The sequence below is a fragment of the Microtus oregoni genome, unplaced genomic scaffold (genome assembly GCF_018167655.1).
Source record: "Microtus oregoni isolate MIOR12 unplaced genomic scaffold, Mior012 000072F_ref0000427, whole genome shotgun sequence".
In the NCBI taxonomy this organism is placed as follows: domain Eukaryota; kingdom Metazoa; phylum Chordata; class Mammalia; order Rodentia; family Cricetidae; genus Microtus; species Microtus oregoni.
In genome coordinates, this window is record NW_024543979.1 from 5,919,089 (window position 1) to 5,938,417 (window position 19,329).

Genomic DNA, 19,329 nt, shown 5'->3' on the forward strand with positions numbered 1-19,329 from the left:
ACACAAACTAGTGTTCTCTCCGTTTCTAGTAGGCACTGTGGTCCTGTTTATCTCAATGGTTTTTCACATACTCCTCTTCCAGTATGGTTCTCTATCTTGTGTTCCACTCTTCCACGAATGGATGGATTTCTGTATCTATTTCCAAACTTATGTCTCTAAGAAGTTTTCTGACCTCCAGTTCATGTTGGAATTCCCAGGAAACTTTCGTCAATTCTTTCTCAATGTACTAGGAAATCCACTATAAATGATTGAAATGAAGTGTGCAGGACTCATTTCTACATCTGTACAAATGAAGGTAATAATTAAAGCAACAAACAAGCTCAATTCACCACAGCAATGTGTTCTAAGGAAAGTTCCTTTTCTATGCCACAAGTTGTTCTTATTGCAATTGAAATGATTCTAAGAGTACTTAATGTTATTGATTGCACTGACTTCCTTTAAATATTTTCTGTCAAAATGCCTGCTGTTAAATAAAATGAGAAACAAATACCTTAAAAAAAAGGATTTGGAAGAACCAGAAAGTGAAAGGGTTAGGTTTGGTATCTTGTAAAGATTCATGGTTGTAAAGAGAGATTATTGGAGGATGCATCTGTCGTAAAGTGAGGGTAGCAGAAGAGAAGGATGTGGTGTCCTGAAGGTGCACTGTGACCTCAGAGTGACAGTGTCACCTTCTTCATAAGAACTGGAAGGAGAGAAGTCTCCCTGACCAGTGTCTGAGGTGAGGTATGAATGAGCTGCTCCACAGGGACCAGCTTTAGAGGGGCAGTGATTCTGGGGAGAGTGGGCACATAGAGCTGTTTTCCTGGAGGGGCTGTTGTGTGGCCAAAGTGGACAAAAGAGGGGAGAGTTTCTCTGGTGGGGAGAATCATAGTGAGAATGTCATAAGGATGATGGCCTAGAGATGGTGGTCCCTAAGATGGGGACATGTGTGGGAGTCAGCATGGAGCATAGGGGACAGTGTCCTGTTAGGCTGCCTGTAGTAGCACAAGTCACTGGAGTCAGCATCTCCCCTGTGCCCTCTGGACTAATCTAATGATTGTAACATGATCTTTGTCTCTCTAGACATGAGCACACCAGTGGATACTACAGAGTGTCATCGTATTTCCTTGGGAAATTGCTCGGTGACCTGGTGCCCAGGAGGTTGTTGCCAAGTATTATATTTATTGTTATAGTATTCAGCATGGTAGGTAAGTGACAAAGCAAGAGAATATGTGTTTACTCTTGGAGCATGTTGACTTGTACAACTGAGGCAATGGTGTAGGAGGTCCTTCTGTATATGTGTCGCTTTTATTAGTTAATAAATAAAGAAGCTGCTTTCAGCCATCAACCTGGCAAGCCTTAAGTTAAGGGCAGAAGTAGAAAAGTATGTTTCCACTGTGTTCCATCAAAATAGAAGTTCAGTGTGAACCAAGTTTCAAGACTTGCTCTCAAAAGAACTGCAAAGTTGTTTATAAAGTTCTGATTTTACTGAGACTCTATCTATACTAATGAACAATAACTTACACATTTGAGACAGTGTCATCAGATCAAGATCAATTATTAGTGTCTATCCATATGTATGATAAAAGATTAATTTTGTTTCATTTGTATGTTTATGAATGGTGTGTGTGTGTGTGTGTGTGTGTGTGTGTGTTTACGTGTGTACGTATATACTAAGTGGATGCAGTACCTAGGGAGGCCAGAAGAGGACATCAGATAACTTGTAACTGCAAGAATATGAGCCACAGTGTAGGTGCTGGAAATGGAATACAGGGCCTCTGCAATAATAGTACATGCTTTTAATCAGCAAGCCTTCTCTCTAGCCCAGCTCTACATTTTTCTTTGTGTTTCTATATAAGTGTCTGCATATGTAAATAAAATATAGAAACTGGATTGTATCTCTTACATATGTACATATGAGTAAAATATTTAAATGTATACAATGTCTTCCTTTATCATCTTAAAGAGAAATGACAGTACATTTGGTCTTTGTTGAAATTATATTATATAACTATAATTTAAAATATGTAAACAGAATCATCTGTGCACATGGTTAGACTTCATCCTAGACTATTTAGAATTTCCATAATTTTCACACATATACAAACACTCATGCATACTCATGTACAATCACACACACATATACACACAGGCACACATACATAGACACATAGACACACATATATACACACAGACATGCACACACTCACACAGGCACACACACCCCCAACACACACACACTCTCTCACACATATTCTCAAACTTTTAAAGATGATACCGAAAAGCTTAGACTTTGTTTTATAGAATACTGATCATTCCAAACCAGTCATTTGGACCATGGAATGGTTATGGGAAATGTTCTTGTCCTGCAAGCCAGACAACCTGAATTTGACCCTCAGAAGCCACGGTGGAAGGGAGAATCACTCCAGAAAGAAGTTCTTCAACTCCACATGCACACCATGGCACATGCACACTATGGCACATGCACACCTTGGCTCTTGCACACCATGGCTCATGCACACCCCGGCTCATGCACACCACGGTGCATGCACACCAATGCACATGCACACCATGGCACATGCACAGCCATACCAACACATGTACTATACACACCATGATAATAAACAATATCTTTGAAAACAATTAGACTTGAAATTCAGCTCCTCTAGACTCTAACTTGTGTCCTTGTGACTATTATAAAACACATAACAATGGATGGCTCATCACATTAGCTCCATAAAGATTACAAATCAGCTTTTGAGACACATTGTTTTCCTCCAGAGTAGTTACATGGTGATTTCCTAGAAAAACTAAAGTTGAAGGCACCCCCTGTCCTCTAGATATTAAAACCACTTCCAGGTTGTTTAACCCTTGCCTTAGTTAGGTTTCTAACACTGTGACAAACACCATGACCAGACTAACTTGAAGTGGGGAGGGTCAAAAGGTTTATTTCATCTTACAGTTCAATGTCCTTCAAGACAGGAAGTCAGGACAGGAACTCAGGGCAGGAACCTGGAGACATGAAGTGAAACAGAGGCTGGGGAAATTCTGCTTACTGACTTGCTTCTAATGGTTTTCTAAGTCTGGTTTCCTATAGAACCCAGAACCACCTGCCCAGGGATGGCATCATCCACAGTTGTCTAAGACCTCCCACATAAATCATTCATTAAGAAAATGTCCCCACAGGCTTGCCTACCTGCCAATCTAAAGGAAGCATTTCTTATTGAGGTTCCCTATTTCCATATGACGCTAGCTCATGTTCAGTTCAATTTACAAAAACTCACTGGCACAGTTCTGCTCCCAATTTCATTACTAATGCAATCATAAAAAAACACAGGAGAATGTGAACATGAATTGTTCTTTTGCAGTTTCTCCTATGAGAGACAGCAGCAGAAATTTTGCCAGCTGTGTTGCTTGTAGCTCTACATGCCAGGATCTCATAAATTGCTCATATTTGTGCATAGAGGAGAAAGGCTTTTGTATGTAAACGTATTTTGTGGCTAGTGTAAAAATGAAGCCATATGATGAGGCTCTTTGGCTAAGAGCACTTACTGCTCCCTGCTTCCCACAGTCCCCAAATTTGGTTCCCAGCACCCTCATCATCAGGGAGCTTTCACTGTCTGTAAACACAGCTCTACGAGATCTGCTCCTCTCTTCTGCTCGCCAAAGGCAACTGCACACATATGTCATACATTCCCATAACACACATAAAGATACACATAAATGAAAATCAAATAAATCTTTTATGTGGACACATGGAATTAAATTGGAGACTCAGAGTTGTAGAGGGACTGTAGAATTGTTACTAGTCTCCTTAGAGATTGAAGTATTATTTGAAAACTGTACAATAACCTGGATTTCAGTAGCTACACTGACCCCCCCCCCCTTTTTTTCTTCCTTTTAAGGAGTACGAACAGATGTGAAGGGTTTCTTCACTATGATATTTACTGTCATGATGTTGGCTTTTTGTGCCAGTTCCCTGCCACTGTCTTTAGGAGCAGGGGAGATTGCAGCAGCTGTACCAACACAAAGCATAACCATCTATTTTCTCATCACAATGGTGAGTGTGAATTGTTTTTTTTAATAGGTAAAATTTCTGTGTTTCTCCTTGCACATGTACATGCTTAACACATCAGGTCTTGGGGAAGAGGTCCTATGATAAAGCTTATTATGGTCCATAGGAGAGAAGGAGCCCACATTTGCTTTCACATGTGTGTCTGCTGCTCTGATGTCAGTCCTATGTTGTGGTTGGCATGCCCTTTCTAGTGAGCTCTTAACAGACATTGCTTGGGATCATATTACAAAGCCATAATAAATTGGAGCTTCAAGAAAGTGGTGTGATTGGCGGATTCACTCATAAGACAGATTGCTGCCGGTGTGAGAGACTTGCCTGCTGTTTTAACCACAGCAAATGTGATTTGTTGTATACAGTAGTCTCTAGTGGGAAAGCCAAAGTCATGGTCAATGTAATTGTTCAATATGAGGAGTCTATCTCAGAGTTCATTTGTTCTGAAAATTGTTATAAATAGTGAAAGATTCCTGACTACTAAATACTAATCAGTCTCCCGAATTAGCACACTTCTGCTCATCTGTCTGTAATTGGTTACTCAGTCTTAGTCTTCCATGCCCATGAATGACACACTTAATGTAAATGACTCTGATGTGGGGAGTCTTCTGTATATGTCTTGCTTTTATTGGTTATTGAATATATAAGCTGCTTTGGCCTGTGATAGGGTAGAGTAGAGCTAGACACAAAAACTAAACTGAATGCTGGGAAAAAGAAGGCAGAGTCAGGGAGAAGCCCTGTAGCCACCACTGGGAACAGATGTGCCAGAACTTTGCCAGTAAAACACAGCCAAGTGGTGATACCCAGATTAATAGAAATGGGTTAAGATATAAGAGTAAGCAAGAAATATGTTTAAGCTATTGGCCTAACAGTATTGCAAATAATATAGTTTCTGTGTAATTATGTCATGGTCTTAGGGGACACATCCTTAAAAAAAACTGGCTCTCCCTCTCCCAGCAGTTATCACTGCCAATAGCTCCTCAGGTGGGGGTAGGAGGTCATGGCCAACTCTCTCCTCTGTGCAGGGATTTTATCTGTCTTGATCTTGTACAGGTGATGCCCATGTTGTCACAACTGCTCTGCACTCATATGTGTCACTGTCTTGTTGTAGTTGTCCACTGTCTCAGGCTCTCACAATCTCTCTACCTCTCTTCATCATGATTCCTGTTCCTTGGGAGGAGAGTATGATATCCTGATGTCCCATTTAGGGATGGATCTTCTGTAGTCTTTATTTTCTGTATGTTGAGCTGTGGTGGATCTGTGTTAATCACTGTCTCCTGCAAAGGGAAGTTTCTCTGATGAAGGTGTAATATGTACTAATCTGAGGGTATCAGAACAACTCATTAGAAGTCAGTGTAATACCACATCCTTTTAAAAGAGTAACAGTAGATTCTCCCCTGTGACCTATGACCCCAAAAGCCACAGTGTCAAACACGATTTCCATCTCATAGAGCAGGCCTTAAATACAATAAAAAAAAAATGAATGGTCGGTCACAGATGATCACTGTAGTAGTCTGCCCAATGTTCCCCATGTATTTCTTTCACTCCAAGAAAAAGAAAAGTAGAAAACTGTCAGGTGGGATGGTGAGTGTCCTTGAGCATTCTTGCAGCTGCAACCCATGCCTTACTGGAATCCCCTTGGCCATATTTTAGCATTTCTAACTTACTGATCATACTTACAGCACTCAATCAAGATGTAAGTCACCCCATAGAGCAGAAAAAGAGAAATTGATGGAAAGTTCTGCCCCATTGTATTTAGGATCCGTCTCAGAGTATTCTGCTAAGGCTGCTGTGCTGGACTATAGTCTAGTTTCTGTAAAGGAAGCCTTAGCATTCTGGTTCTTAGACCTAAAAACATCTTTGATTATTTGGACGCTCATGTTGGGGTATACTGATGGCGTTTTCACCTTTGTGATTGCTAGGGTGGCAGACTCTCGGGGAATGTGGCAGGAGACAGTCAAGGTACTAGAGGACCAATTTATCTGTAGGAGATTGGCTCTGCTGCCATCCTAGAGCATGGATCCCAAAGCACAGTGGAAATAGCAAGGCCCGTGACCACTTCCATTGTTGGTTCTGGTCCTTCTACCCCAGAGTGTAGAAGGGAAGCCAGGCCACCTTCAGAGCAGTCTCCAGTGTCTCCAGTGCATTGGCTGGAGGGCTAAAGATGACTGAATGTGTCCATATAAAGTTCCCTTTTGTCATGTGATTATATATTTAATGGGGAAAACAGGAGTGCAAAACAATAAATTTATCCCAGAGAATATATGGCTAGAAGTTCTAAAAGGAGTACACCTGATATTTTGATGTTCATCTGTCTCCTGGAAGTCTCCCTACTTCTCTGATATAGATTGGCCTTTGTTTGGGGTTGGCTGCCCCAAACCACATCTCCTGATGCCATCACTCTTGGTCTTTGACAACCTCTCTACTTTGGTTTACATGTCTACTTTTACTATGGGGATTTCTTAGCTCCTAAATGTCATATACATTCACAACAAATTTGATCTTTACTTTAAAAAATTAGAACTAAGGCACCATTGAAACAAATATGTGAACTTCCATGCTAAGTACACGCTAGAGGATGTGCAGCTCCTCGCAGGGAATCTCTTGCAGGACATTTTTTTGCCCTGCCCATACGTTACTCCAACAAATTAGTAGAGAGGCCACTGCCACCTCCAAGTAGCAAGCAGGCCTCCACAAGTTTGAAGCTGAGTCACTTGTCTACCCTTAATCAAGCTTTCCCTTTCTCTTGATAGCACTTTGGTATTACCATAACTTTAAATATGAAGGATATGCATAATACTTTTTTTGATATAAACTTAAAATCTTAAAGAAAATTTGTTTAGTTACACAAGTCTCTTCAAAATAAACCTTTAAAATCATGGCTTAGGACTTGCTCTCTTTAAATGGTTACTAAACAAAGCTAATTTGTGGAATCCCAACTAGGCTGTGGACACCACTGCGTGCCAAGTCTTAAAATGAAGTCCCTGATTATAATACACACTTAGAAATTTGTCCACTGTCAGACAGCCTACAGAGCCCTTTAGCGGTTTTGTTGTCAACAAAAAGCTATAGAAGACAATACAGTGGTTTCTGTCACCTATTCTTTTCATTGGCATAAGAAAATATTAATTCTTGATTATTAAAATAAATGATTAACCAATAAACTTTCACTCAATGAATACAGTTTCCCATGCTTTTGCCAATATGATGAAACCACGCCAAAATTTAGGCACCAATAAAACAGAAAACTCTAATTCTAGCAACATCATTATGGCCTCTAACATGTTTCAAATGTGAAAAAAAAATGATGCTACCCTTTTCCTGTCACTGACAGGCTTCTGACTGAGATAATTAAACTCACCAATGGATTTCAACAGCAACAGAAAAACAAACTCTAAGCTAGCATGTTATTGTTATTGATATAAAAGATTTCTCTTTATTCCTCTTCTGTACCCTGATGATAAAGAAATAATTGATTTTCTGTACCTACTCTCAATATTCAAACACCCATGTCCCACGGGAGTTTTAAAAAGTAATATTTTTTAAAAGGTTATAAGAATATAAAGGTAAGACAACATAGTGAAGCATGCCCTTAATCCCAGCACACAAAAGACAGTGGGAGATGGAGGCAGGCAGATCTCTGTGAGCTGGGAGTTCAAGGCCAACCACCAGAGTAGTGAATTCCAGGGCAGCCAGGGTTACATAGAGAAACTGTCTCTCAAAATAAAACAAAAAAAAAGAAGGGGGAGGTAAAGATAGATTTTTAATTAAGAAAGATTGATGTATGAAGATTTATATGGCTGGATGTTTTCAGAATGGAAAGAAAAACTAGAAAGTTAAAACAAGTTGCAAGGGTCTAAGTAAGCTAATTCACATTTAAGAAATATGAAAGGTAAAACTTAGAGATGATATAAATGATATGGCAATTTGTAAGTCAAAGATGAATACACCAGTGTCAAACCTCAACTTAAATAAACGGAGTTGTCATGGGGTATTGGCCAACTCATGATCACAGTTATAAACACTGGCTTCTAAAGCTTTACCCAACCAATTTCAACTATCTCAGATATAAAATAAAAATACATGTGATCAAGATAGTTAATTGTGGTTTTGCTAACAATGTTAGACTTAACTACTTGAAAAGCAGAACCAAGATTTATCTAAATGTTGCACAGAGCTCTCCTATGTTTTCAATAGACTTTGAAAGCCTACAACAAAGAGGATACAAATGGTCAGAGAGGCCAGGCAGGATTTTGGCCATTGTCTTCCTAGGTCAGACAGACACCTCTGGTAAATTCTTCATATTTTTGATCAGAGAGTCCATGTATTTTCAAGAGAGCAAATACTGACCAGCCTATATCTTACAGTAAATCTGTGGGGATTCATGCTGTCTGTGATGTAAAACAGAAGTTATAATTGTGTGGGAGTTGTACTGGTCAGTTTTTTTTTCTTAACTTGACATAAAACCTTGGTCATAGTGAAAATGAAACCTCTTCAGGAGTTGGTAGCACATGCCCAGGGTCATCCTGGTGTACAGGATAGCAAGGACTGCAGAGAGAAACTTGGTTTCAAACAAAACAAAACAAAACCAACCTCTGTTTAGAAAAGATTCCTTCAGATTCACTTGTAGGCAAGTCTAGGGAGGAAGTGATCTTTTATTAGTGATTGATGTGGAAGGTCCCAGCCCACTGTGGACAACACTACAGTAGGAAGGTCATCCAGGCTGTTGAAGCCATGATGAGTAAGACATTAAGCACCATTCTTCCATGGTCTCTGCTCCAGCTCCTGCCTCCAGGTTCCTCCCTTGAGTTTCCATGTTGATTTCTTTTAATGACAGACTGTGATCATGATGGGGAAGCCAAATAAACCCCCCTTTCCCCATACTTTTGCTCACAGTGTCGTTATCACAACTGTAGAAACCAAACTTAACTGGAGTTATGCAGGTTGTGCCAGTCATGTTAATGATGTGTCATTTACCCAAAGAGGGAAAGGGGTATGAATATAATTAAAAACCACATGGGAGATGTGAACAGAAACTTTTCAAAGGCATCCAGATGAATTTCCACAAGTAACAAGGAAACAAATTAACTAAAAACAAACAAACAGAAACCTAAATATACACTAGTAGGAATTTACCACCTCCTCAGATGGAGAGACATGAAAGTTATATTTCTCCTATTTGGGGGACCCCACAGGACTTCCCACAAGGGAAACTAAAATCCGTTTCTCAAATATTGTGTCATTTCTCCTCCACTTTTCTTTCTCTTAGGTTACAAAATTTTCATCTAGAATCCGCTGCTAAAATTTCCAGTCCATGGTTTCCTCCTTGGAAACCAAATACTGCTAAAAGACCAAAAACAAAACAGAAAACAAGTTGGAAAGGACCTGGGAGGCCTCTTTCTGTGATGTTAACTGAGAGCACAGTTCAGAAAGTCAAAGACGTGGAACACATTCCACCCAAGCGAAGGACTGCAGAAATGATTGTCCCAGAGTAATGGACAGTCTCAGTACGAGGAAAACCTTTCAAAAGAACACTTAAAAGTCTTGTTTATTATTTTTAACATGGTAATAAAAAACTTGTTTATGTAACTAAAACAGCTTTCCTAACAGTTTGTTTTGATGAGTGGCTAGTCTTAAGCTTACCCAGGAAACAAAATATACATACCAACAAAAACCAGAAAGCTTTCTCTGATGAGCAAGTACATGTATCCCAACTTGTCCCCTTTGGATGATCCCGGCAGTCTTTAAAACTAATTCCCAAAAAGACTCTATCAATCCCTCATAACCTAAAGGACATGGAGTTGGTAGCATTCACTCTGCTTTTACCTTTGCTAAATGTGCTTACCAAACTGATGTAGAGACTGAATACTTGGGTAAACTGTACAGCGCATGTGCCCAAGGAGTGACAGCTACACCTGTGAGGGAAGACATGCCCAGGCTCAAGTATCCTTTCCTCTGAGTGGAACCCTCGTCCTACCTGAGCAAGTAGCATGCTGTCCTCTTTATGAGAGAAGGACACATGGGGGGGTCAAGTTTGGCAGAGTCTGCTGTTCTTGTTCTCAGATGTTCAGATAGGTCCACTGAATGCCTCTTATCAATAGAGAGAATGAGTTATTCCTCACGAAACAGAGAGATAGATGCTCTCACCAATGGGTGGTGACATATCAGCTGGATGGTGATACTTCTGACAGGTTTATTGTTGATGTTCAGGATTGTTCCCCTAACCTGGGTCTTTTTTATTACCCTGTGAAATTGTATATTGTTTTTCCAATTTCCAAGAATTTCCTTGAAATTTTGATGAGTATTATATTGAATCTATTGATTGCTTTTTATAGGATGGATATTTTCATAGTTCTTGTCCTATTAATCTATAAGCTGGGGAGGTCTGTTTATCTTGTATTTTTTAGTGACTTAAACTTTTTGTTGTACAAGCATTTCATTTCTTTTTTTCCCCACAAGATTCCTCCTCCCTTTTCTGAGGTAATTGTGAATAAGACCGTTTCCCTCATTTTTTTTCCCATTATGTTTGTAATATGTACTCAGGAAAGTTCCCGACTTTTCTATTTTGCCATGGTCACAGCCACAGGAAAGGAACTATGACAACTGGTTACTATACGAAATTTCTATATGGGACTTTAAAACTATTATGAAGCTGTAGGAGGAGGAGCGGGCTGCATCCTCCCCTCCTGGCTAGCTTAGCCCCTGAAATAACCACACAGAAACTGTATTAATTAAAACATTGCCCAGCCATTAGTTCTAGCCTCCATATTGACTAACTCTCACACCTTGATTCAACCCATTTTTAATAATCTGTATGTGATTACGAGGTTGTGGCTTACCAGGAAGGATTCAGCATGTCTGACCTGGCAGCTTCATGGCAGCTCTCCCTATCTGCCTTCCTCCTCCCAGCATTTAGTTCTGTCTTCTCGACTATCTAAATACTGCCCTATCAAAATACCAAGGCAGTTTTTTTATTATTCAACCAATGAAAGCAAGACAAATACAGACGGACCTCCTATACCATGAAGCCAAATGTATTTTCTGTATAGGCATTTAGTTCAGTGCAGTCTGAATGCATGCACACAACATTGTTTTGCATATTTTAGTGTACTTAGGAGTGGTAAGGCAAGATTTAAGTGAAGTTCATAGCTGTCCCTTGTTCATCTTTGTTCATCATAAACAATACCTACATAAACTGGATATTATAAAGAATCTAAATAGGGTTTTAAATATGTAGAATGGGTATATTTAAAGTTTAAAGAATTTTCATATATTGCATGCCATTTTAACAATTGCATAATATCTGTAGGTATAGCTCCTGCTAAGTGGGGTGACTGATCATGCTTTTTTTTTTTTTTTGGATTGAAGATGGAATTCTTTTTTTTTTAGTTTTTTTTAATTTTTTTTAATTTATTTATTAAAGATTTCTGCCTCCTCCCCGCTACCGCCTCCCATTTCCCTCCCCCTCCCCTGATCAAGTCCCCCTCCCTCATCAGCTCGAAGAGCAATCAGGGTTCCCTGACCTGTGGGAAGTCCAAGGACCACCCACCTCCATCCAGGTCTAGTAAGGTGAGCATCCAAACTGCCTAGGCTCCCCCAAAGCCAGTACATGCAGTAGGATCAAAAACCCATTGCCATTGTTCTTGAATTCTCAGTCGTCCTCATTGTCCGCTATGTTCAGCAAGTCCGGTTTTATCCCAGACTTTTTCAGACCCAGGCCAGCTGGCCTTAGTGGGTTTCTGATAGAACATCCCCATTGTCTCAGTGTGTGGGTGCACCCCTCGTGGTCCTGAGTTCCTTGCTCGTGCTCTTTCTCCTTCTGCTCCTGATTTGGACCTTGAGATTTCAGTCCGGTGCTCCAATGTGGGTCTCTGTCTCTGTCTCCTTTCATCACCTGATGAAGGTTAATATTCAGGAGGATGCGCCTATAATTCGCAATCCTAGAGAAGTTAAATAAGAAGGTGAATCCAAAGACAAACATATACGCATCCTCCTGATCATGCTTTTAAAATTCACAAGAGCTTTGGCTTTGCAAAGAGTGAAGAATTCTATTTAGAGTTAACTGAAGTAATGTTTTAAAGAACTGGTCTGAACAGAAATGATCAGAAAGATGAAGAAGTCTTGAAGAGGAAGAATCTTGTCTAGAATTGTTAGTCCCTGGACTGGTTCTAATTCATGGTTTTTTCCTCTGTAGTATGTCTCAGGTCTATCACTACATCCAGAAAGCTTGAAACCTGAGTTCACATGGATTCAGTACTTGAGCATTCCACATTATGGGTTTACAGTAAGTTGTCCTGTCTGTCACTGTACTTGGGTTTTCCAACTGTAGCAAATGAATGATTCCTAACAAAGTCCTTTCCCCAGCTGTAATCTCTAACTAGCTGCTCCCCAGGAATTTCCTTCCAGAAGCAAACGAAGAGAACTTTCTGTTGGTTTTAGCCAAAGGTCAGTGAGTCATCTCAGGTTTCTCCCAGTCTTGTGTTATCTGAGGGAAATAAAGTTTGAGGAAAAATCCCAGAGTTAAAGGGAAAGGTAGATATGATGCAAAGCAAACAGTTGTGATTATGCCCGATAAGGTAATGAAAGGATCAGGGATTGCTATATAAAATTTCTATCAGGAAATTAAAAGAAGCAGAAACCATGTGATACCGAGGGCCATATTGGCTTTGCTAAACTTTCTCTGCTGTAAAGTGTGTCTTAGTAGACTTTCTTACTCCCATAATCACAAGTAGCTTTAATGAAAACAAGCAAGAATATATTATTGTAAAATTGATAGTATTATTTCTGTTACAGTTTTTACACGGTTATGGACTGGGAGAAAAGGAGGTGCCTGGAGTAGCGTAGTTAGAGAGTCCACTGCTCAGTACTTGGGAAACGCCATCATTCTAATCCTAAGCATTCTGAGTGGTGGGAGGGGACTGTTGTACTGGTCAGACTGAACTTGGTAGGAGGAGTTTGTTTGTTTAAAAAGATTTTTTGGAACTCACAGTCAAGATTGAACTTGAATTTATAACTGTGTTTATTGTTTGGAAACTTATGAAAATGCTAAACTCTTTGCTTTTCCCTGTTCCTGTTTGTGTTGCAGGCTTTGCTGCACAATGAACTCCTGGGACAAGACTTCTGTCCAGCGCGCAGAACAGCAGAAATGCATAGCTGTCAGAACTTTGTAATGTAAGCTTGACTTCAGTGTCACAATGACACAGAATGCTACTAGACTTAAAAGGGAAACCCATGATTTCAGGATTAACTCTCTGTCCTCTGCCCGTTCCCCAGAGTGAGTCGTGGTAACTAATGTACACATGGATGCGTTTCCATCTACTGTTCCATGTGTAGATAATGGACAGAAAGGGTTTTGGGGGGCCTTTAAAAATGGTTTTAGTGTCTTCATTGTGGACTTGGGTTCCGTATTTCAGAATATTTGAGTTTGGTATAGGCTGCTCTAGTAGTTTACAAGGGCACACAGTATTCACATGTACAGATTAGGGCACCTGTGAGCAGAGCCCAAGAATGCGAGGACAGCTAGGCCCAAAAGGACTGAGCTTTGCCTGACAGCATTCAGGGTCTTCCCTCTGCCTTACACTCTGAAGAACTTCAGGAAATCAAAGTGTGATCTGTGTGTGTGTGTGTGTGTGTGTGTGTGTGTGTGTGTGTGTATGTCTGTGTATTTGTGCAAAATATCCTACCAGGGGATATGTCCTATAATATAAAATACTCATTTCACTATGTTGAAATGGAAATATCATTTTTGTCTAATGCCATAAAAATACCTTTACTTTCTTGATCATTCATTTGAATGAGAGAGAAATATGCTGATATGTTAAATCTCTCATGTGTGTTCAAAATACTAATGAATAACAATAACGCAAATTTATGTTTGAACTACTGATAAGAAAACAAGTGTCGGGAGTATCTTATTTCCCAAAACTTTTTTATCCTGATGTGGCCTGGTATCTTTCTAATACAAATTCCTTACCAGTTTCTGGTCAGGAGAACTTTAGATGGGTAAGATGAAACCAAGGAAAGCCACCCACAGTTCTCATATTCATAAAAGGATTGTCTTCACAAGAGGAAGAAGAAATATGCCCTTTCAGTGGATTTGGAAACTGTTAAATCCTAAGAGACACACAGGGATGGAGACACACAGGGATGAAGATACACAGAGATGGAGACACACAGAGATGGAGACACACAGGGATGGAGATACACAGAAACGGAGATACACATGGATAAAGATATACATGAAGCATTGTAGTGTATCCAGAACTTTTAGCAGCAACTGCTTTTCTAACCTGTATTAGGGTTCCTGCATCCTGTTGTGTTCCAACTGCTACCCAGACTCTCTCTTTAGCCATGGACTCCTGAGGATGTTCCATAGCTGAGCATCCATGAGTGTTACTACAGTCCTAGTCCAGGAGTTGACAGCAATTAACTGACTTCCATCAGAAACCCTTAGTCTCCTCTGGTCCTTGGTCTAGAATTTAATGCTGTGTTCTTTTGCATGACTTCTACTGAGTCAGAAGAATTGCACAACACTATGATCTCTTAGAGTGTCTGTGTGTCCTTAAGAAACAGAGGTTTTTTTTTCTTCAGTTGAAACAAATACTTCATCCATGCCTTTGCCCTTTGAAGAGAGGGCAGCATGTAGATTTAGAAATGAATGACACAGCCAAGTTTGCTAAGCCTACTTCTTCTATGCTTCCAAATGGATTTGACAGCTATACCTCTTTGGATGATTTTTGAAATTAACTAAGGTACCTGATTCAATTAGTTTAGATTGACATAATATATAACAAAATTGTAAGCAACATCAGTACTACTCCAATTAAATATAAAGATGATTTTTTAACAAGGTGTTGAAACTGAGTTTTTAAAAGAAAGTAACTGTGAATTTACTGAATAAACTTTAACATTACTTTTGTGTGTGTTGAATTACAGGTGTAATGGTGAAGAGTTCTTGATGATGCTGGGCATCGATCTCTTATCATGGGGCTTCTGGAAGAATCACGTGGCCTTAGTTTGTATAATGATTATCCTCTTATCAATTACCTATGTGCAGTTACTACTTCTTAAAAATAAGAGATATATTTTAAAATACTCTTCAACTTCTGATGAATTAAACTGACATTAAACAATTAAAACGTCACTATGTGGCCATGTTAGTGGCGCAGCAGGTAGCACTTGAACTGAGGAGTTTGGTTCACCAGAATGCAAAGCATCAATGGGCATATCTTGGATACATAAGGCCCTGAGTGTTCTGGCACCAAAATGTCTCTTGCTTCTGCTGTATTTTAACACGCTTGCACTCTTCTCTGGTATTTAGAATGGTATGAATGGTTGTGGGGGGAGGGGCATCCCCACTGCCTTTAATGTAGTGTGGTTATCTCATGTAAATATTTCTTTCTACTGAGCGTTTTTAACCTGTGGGTTTTTATGAAGATGATTTCCTCTTAGACTGTATTGTTTAACTGAAGTAATGATTTTAAACAATAGTAGCATTAGCTTAAGTAAAATTTTGATTATTAAGGGTTTTTAACAAATGTAGAAGGGAGTATGATAGAGGTTATTTCAGTATGAAAATCAATATAGGTAAACATAGGATATAGTGTTGCTCCTACCCTGATAAAGCAGGGGCTGCACAGGATAGAAAATGTTGTGGGAGGTCCTTCCGCTCCTCCAGCCTATAGCCGCTGAGATACCAGCCCATTGGGGCGTGGTCTCTCTCCCTTTAAAAAAGCAGCGTCTTCCCTTCTCGCTCTTCTTCGCTTCCTGCTCAGTTTCTGGTGACTAGACTCCTTCCTGATTGCGCAGAGGGCTGTTGTCTGGGACGGTTATCTGTAAGTTTTTTCCCCTTTAAATAAATACCACCCTATTAATCATAATTCCAAACTGGTGTGGCATTGTTTGTGACTTACGCCTTCATATGACCAAGAAAAGGACCAAGAAAGTGTCAGGCAGCTAGGACTAATGAGCTTCTCTTGAGGAGTCATATAGACTATGATCTAGGTAAATGATTAAGAATAACAATAGAGTCCCAAGAGTTAGCTCAAGCATTTTTTTTAATATGGACAATGTTTTCATAGGTTTCAGTGTGCATCATGGCTAAAACAAAACTTAAACAATTGACTTTATTTGACTAGAAAACAAAGAATTGGATGGTTAATTAAGATAGTTGTACAGAACTCTAAAATATGAAAAGTGAAACTAGTAACCTGTTTTTCTGGCAATTATGAAAACTACTGTCTTTGTAAACTATTATGACTGAAAAGCCCCTGATCCAATAATTTTAAAAAATAAATGTTTTAACTATATGTGAGTGTTTGGGGACAATTTCTTTTTATCTGTAATATGTAAAATATTTAATCATGTAAGGGAAATGGGAAACATGATGTTTTTGTACTTGTATTCATTGTAATCATTCACTTAAATATAGGATGTAAACACATTGTCATTTTTATATTGCTTGAAAGATTCTTCTGGAGTGTATAAGTTTCAAGGGAAAAAATAGTTAATGGGAAGTAAGGCATCAGGAAGTAGAGGAGAAGGAAGTCAGCAGAAAGTCATGAGAAGGAAGAAATCAGGAAGTAGTAGTGAGAAGGAAGATAACAGGAAGTAGTGAGAAGGAAGTTGTCAGGAAATAGTTGTGAGAAGGAATTCTTCAGGAAGTAGCGAGGAAGAAGTCATCAGGAAGAAGTGAGAAGGAAGTCATCAGTAAGTAGTGAGAAGGAAGTCATTAGGAAGTAGTGAGAAGGAAGTCATCAGGAAGCAGTGAGAAGGAAGTTGTCAGGAAGAAGTGAGAAGGAAGTCATTAGGAAGTAGTGAGAAGGAAGTCATCAGGAAGAAGTGAGAAAGTAGACATTAGGAAAGAGAAAGAAGGGGAACATTAGGATAGAAGAACAGATCAGAAAAAGAATAGAGTAGAACAAGAAATGAAAACAATAATGAAATGAAGAGCTAAGTTTTTGCTTCCAGAAAAGTCCTCATGTATCTCTTTCTCTGTCCAGTATTTTGCCTTCTCTGTATCTCCTCTTAGTTTCTCTGACATGCTGAAGGCTTGCCATCCATCAGCATCCTAGGTGAGATCCTGACATTTTAGAGATGTGTTTGTGTGTGTGAGAGTGTGCATGCACATAGGTGAATGTGTGTTTCTATTTTTCACTGGCTCCATAAATCTAAGTTTTACTCCATTAGATAAAAAAGACAATGGAGTGATTGATTCCCTGGTCTGTGTCTCCCCTTCAAATTTCTGAGCTGCTGAGGGTTGATCTCTACAGCAGCAAAACTAGTTCTTGCTAAAGTTCCATAAATCCATTTAAAAAAAAAGCAACTGGGATCTTAGGTTCTTTGATGGAAATTTTCTACAGTTGTTTAATGAGGTGTGATTCCAAACTGTCTGCAAAATATTTCCATTATACTCCTGTACAAATGCTATAGCTAAGACTACCCTGAACAGATTCCCACTGTAATGAACTGTGGTGAATGCAGAGACTCATGGCTGATCAAGGGACCAGAGTAAGTGACACTTGTATGCTTAACGGGAAACAGGACACTAATACCACCCCTCTAAAGCTTAGAACAGTGTGAAAGAGGGGTGGAAATAGTACAGGAGCCAGAAGATGAGAATAATATCTGGAAACGCTATATTAAGAGAATGGCACAGCTATTGCTACTTGGCCTTTGTAGATAGAGACTGCACTTTACTTTCCCAGTTACTCAGACTCACATAATAACACAAAAACTGTATTAATTGCAACACTGTTTGGCTGATGGGTCAGACATAAATCTAGCTAGCTCTTGCTTCTTAAATTAACCCATTTCTATTAGTCTATGCTTAGCCACATGGCTTGGTACCTTTTATTAGTGCAGCATTCTCATCTTGCTTCCTCCATGTCTTGGTGTCAAACGACTCTGTGCCTTTTCTTTTCCGAGAATTCTCTTAAGCTGATTGCCCCATCTATACTTCCTGGCTGGCTACTGGCCAATCAGTATTTTATTAGATCAATACAAGTGACAAATCTTTACAGTGTGCAAAAGCATTATCCCACACAGTCATAGAGTCTGTCTCATAACATTTTAGCACCCTGTACAAGACTGGATCCCTAATCCACACATCAAGGGTCAAAAAGGGACTCAATAGGACCATACTCCATTCTTCTGAACTGTTGATACTTGCAGATTATGGTAGAGAGTCAGTCATTGATTTCACATGTATACTCAACATGAGAGCCGGATAAGCTCCAGTCGATAGTCTAAAACCCAGGATCACACAAATAGCCCTGGTTAAACTCTGTGGTTCACAAGACAAATCGCACAGTTATAAATGTAGAAAAGGAATTTGTCAAGAGGGTATTTGGAGGGATTTGAAAGGAAATCAGAAAGGTAGGAGGGGGGAAGAATGGTTGAAAAGCAATATATATATATATATATATATATATATATATGTGTGTGTGTGTGTGTGTGTGTGTGTGTGTGTGTGTGTGTATGTGGAATTGTAAAATGTCTTTATAAAATTACAAATGTAAAAAAGGGAATTTTTGTGTACAGTATCTAATAAAGATTGTTTTCTATTTAGTGTCTCTTATTCTGTAAATAAGTAACAGTTAATTTTCTTTTAAAGTTTATAAGACAGTAACAAACTAAATTTTAAGTAAAACTAAGTGACAAAGTAATATTATTAAGTATTGCATGTTAATTAATTTCATTGATAAAATCATGAGAGGAAACCAATCAAATTTCTTTTAACTGGAAAAGGAGAATTTGACTTAGAAAACCTTACATTCTTTACATTTTTACAACTACATCTTCACAGTGAAAATATAAGCTATCATCCACCAAATGTAATAGCGAATGAATGCGTCATTGGCCATTATTTGATCCATAAAAACCTGCACCAATTCTCTTCGAAACCATGGTCTAAAGCATGCTATAAAAACCTATGTTACTTCTAAGTAACATAATTTTTAAAAAAATCAGTGAAGATGGTAGTACATGTGTAAAGTGTCATTACTTGAGAGGTGAGAAGATTAAAAGCTAAAGAACACCCTCAGGTAGATGTATGTTTGAGAGTACCCTGGGCTACAAAACCTCAAAACAAACAAAGCAAAAACAAACAAAAAACTCACACATGGCGAGTGACCATAAAAACATCTTCGATGAACTCATTAAGTAAGATTTATGGATGGTGTCTTGCAGTTTGTATTGCTCCAAAAAACACCGTAAGCAAAAAGCAAAGTTAAGGAGTAAAGGGTTTATTTGGCTTATACTTCTACATCACTGTTTATTATTGA

At 39.0% G+C, this 19,329-nt stretch overlaps 1 protein-coding gene across 1 annotated transcript in view; it reads left to right on the top strand.

Moving 5' to 3' along the window:
* The window catches only part of LOC121440985 (ATP-binding cassette sub-family G member 3-like), a 51,781-nt gene extending 36,578 nt beyond the window's left edge, over positions 1-15,203 (top strand). The window contains exons 12-16 of the mRNA XM_041642091.1: positions 1,063-1,187; positions 3,885-4,039; positions 12,240-12,329; positions 13,131-13,216; positions 14,981-15,203. Coding sequence (XP_041498025.1) covers positions 1,063-1,187; positions 3,885-4,039; positions 12,240-12,329; positions 13,131-13,216; positions 14,981-15,167 — 643 coding nt within the window. The 3' untranslated portion in view covers positions 15,168-15,203. The remainder of the gene's footprint in view (positions 1-1,062; positions 1,188-3,884; positions 4,040-12,239; positions 12,330-13,130; positions 13,217-14,980) is intronic.
* The last annotated feature ends 4,126 nt before the right edge of the window (positions 15,204-19,329 follow it).